This window comes from Salpingoeca rosetta (genome assembly GCF_000188695.1).
Source record: "Salpingoeca rosetta unplaced genomic scaffold supercont1.1, whole genome shotgun sequence".
Taxonomy (NCBI): Eukaryota; class Choanoflagellata; order Craspedida; family Salpingoecidae; genus Salpingoeca; species Salpingoeca rosetta.
Genome location: NW_004457740.1, coordinates 117,705 through 120,238, shown reverse-complemented (window position 1 = coordinate 120,238; position 2,534 = coordinate 117,705). Strand labels below are relative to the sequence as shown.

Here is a 2,534-nt window from a genome sequence, read left to right as displayed (position 1 = left end):
ACGCACACGGGACAACGTACGCCTTTGAAGCGTGCACGAGTTTGTTCAGAGCCGCCTGCACGTGCCGTTCGTCCACTTCCTTGCCACACTCCTCCACGATCTCCGCCATCGTGAAAGGCCTGCAGCGTGCATAAGCGCAATGGCAACAAGGGCCACGATGTGGCGCAGAGACACATCACAAGTCAGGATGCGGCAACACCAAGCAGCAGCGACGACAGCATCAGCAGCGACATCGATTTGCGGGCACAAGCGTCCACACTCGTCAGTTCATACCCATCATACCCATCATGCGCCTCAATCACCGCTTCCACGTCCATAGTGTGTGTGTGTGTGTGTGTGTGTGTGTGTGTGTGTGTGTGTGTGTGTGTGTGTGTGTGTGTGTGTGTGTGTGTGTGTGTGTGTGTGTGTGTGTGTGTGTGTGTGTGTGTGTGTGTGTGTCCATCGACATGCGCGAACATGCACATTGCGTAGTGCATGCATGACGTGCAAGAGCGAGAAAGGGTTTTGCGGTGACGCTAATGCTTCCAGAAGGAAAGAGAACTGTCAGCTGCAGTGCACAAGCGGCGCAAACCGCACGCAGCATTGGCGCTGTTACTGGTGATGCTGCTGATCGTGCTTGTACATGCCCTCGCCAAACAAGTGTTGTGGGTGCTGGGGCGGCTGTGACGGCTGCTGAATCTGCTCGTGGAACTGCGACAATGGCTGATGATACTGCTGTTGCACGTACTCGTGCGGGTTGAAATGCGGCATTGGCGGCATTGGCGGCGGCGGGAGGTGCTGGTGGGCGTGGACGTGCGGGTGCGACGGCTGCTCGATGCCAGACATCATCATCGCAGCATTGCCGTCACCGTCGCCAGGCTGTGGCTGCTGCTGCTGCTGCTGCTGTTGTTGTTGCTCGTAGTGGTGGTGGTACTGAAACTGCTGGGGCTGCGGCTGTGCTTGAAAGAGTTGTTGGTGCTGCTCGTGTTGTGGTTGTGGCAAGTACTGCTGCTGCTGCTGCTGCTGCTGCTGCTGCTGCTGCTGCTGCTGCTGCTGTTGTTGTTGTTGCTGCTGGTGTGGAGGGTGGTGTGCAGAAGACGCCTGCGGCTGCACCTGTGCGTGTGCTTGCTGTGCGTGTGCCTGCTGTGCGTGTGCATCCTTGCTCCTCTTATGCCACTTTGGCTTGCGAGACTTCTTGCTTTCCTTGACGGCGGCAACAAGCGGCGCGAAGAACTCGTGCTCCATCGCCGCCTCCGCCGTGATGCGCGCGTCCGGGTTGTACCGCAGCAGCGCCTTGACCAGGTCCACTGCCACCGGTGCAGCCCGCGAGAGAAACGTCTCCAGGCCCACGCTTGTGGCCGGGATGTGGCGCATGGACAGGACGGGGGCAAAGTCCTTGTAGCGCTCGTACTGACGCATGTCCCACGATGGCGGTGGGGTGCCGAGCATGTCGAAGATGAGCAGCAGCTGCTCGTTGATCGAGTTGCCCTGGAACGGCGGCTGCCCAGTCAGCACCTCTGGTGAATTGGGTTGGGGAGCGGGGAAGGGGGAAGGGGAGGAGGGTTTGCGAAGAAGTGTGAGTGCGTGACGCGAGAGTGTGCGAGTTGGAGGAGAGAGCGCACGTGAGCGTGCGTGCGTGTGTGTGTGTGTGTGTGTGTGTGTGTGTGTGTGTGTGTGTGTGTGTGTGTGTGTGTGTGTGTGTGTGTGTGTGTGTGTGTGTGACGAATTTGTGAACACATACAAGGATGCACATGAGCACGCACCCGCACCCACAACAAACACATGAGCACGCACCGGCGAAGATGACGCCAGTTGACCAGAGGTCGATGCACGGCCCATAGTGCTCTGATCCGAGCAGCACGTCGGGCGCTCGGTACCACAACGTCACAACCTGCCGTTGGGTTCCAATGTTGCAAGATGCAGGCATGGTGGTGAGAACAGCAACAAAAACACCAAGTCACACTGCATACTCAATCTTGCACTGTGCGTTGTGTGTGTGTGTGTGTGTGAAAGCGTCTGTGCAGACGCCCATGTGGATACAAGCGTAAAGTACGCACATCGGCAGTGTATTTGGAGACGGGCACGCCAATGGGTCGAGCGAGGCCAAAGTCGGCGAGCTTCAGGCGGCCCTTCTGTCAGCGGAAGGAGGGAACCGGGAACATCATGTGCAGGGATATGCAGGTGTGTATGTGCACGTAAGCATATGAGGGTTTACACATGTGCGTGTAAATGTTTGTGTGCGTACGTGTGTGTACATGTGTGCGTTTACATGTGTGCGTTTACATGTATGTGTGTGTGTGTGTGTGCACTCGACACACATCCCTGCACACGCAAGGAACCAAGCGCGCCAACGGACATAGCACATGCATATGCACAGACGCGTGTGTACACTTGTAGACGTACGCACCCTGTCGAGGAGGATGTTTTGTGGCTTGAGGTCTCGGTGGAGAATGTGTTGTGAATGGATGTATGCAACAGCGCGCAGGAGCTGGAACATGATCGTCTGCAAGCGAACACGCGCGCGCATACACACACACACACATTCAGTTATGTTT

General features: G+C 57.1%; 1 protein-coding gene across 1 annotated transcript in view; it reads right to left on the bottom strand.

Moving 5' to 3' along the window:
• Positions 1-391: 391 nt before the first annotated feature.
• Positions 392-2,534, bottom strand: part of PTSG_00030 (CMGC/CDK/CDK5 protein kinase) — a gene marked incomplete at its 5' end in the record, with an annotated part of 3,427 nt that continues 1,284 nt past the window's right edge. The window contains 4 exons of the mRNA XM_004998529.1: positions 392-1,496; positions 1,774-1,870; positions 2,037-2,111; positions 2,387-2,482. Coding sequence (XP_004998586.1) covers positions 592-1,496; positions 1,774-1,870; positions 2,037-2,111; positions 2,387-2,482 — 1,173 coding nt within the window. The 3' untranslated portion in view covers positions 392-591. The remainder of the gene's footprint in view (positions 1,497-1,773; positions 1,871-2,036; positions 2,112-2,386; positions 2,483-2,534) is intronic.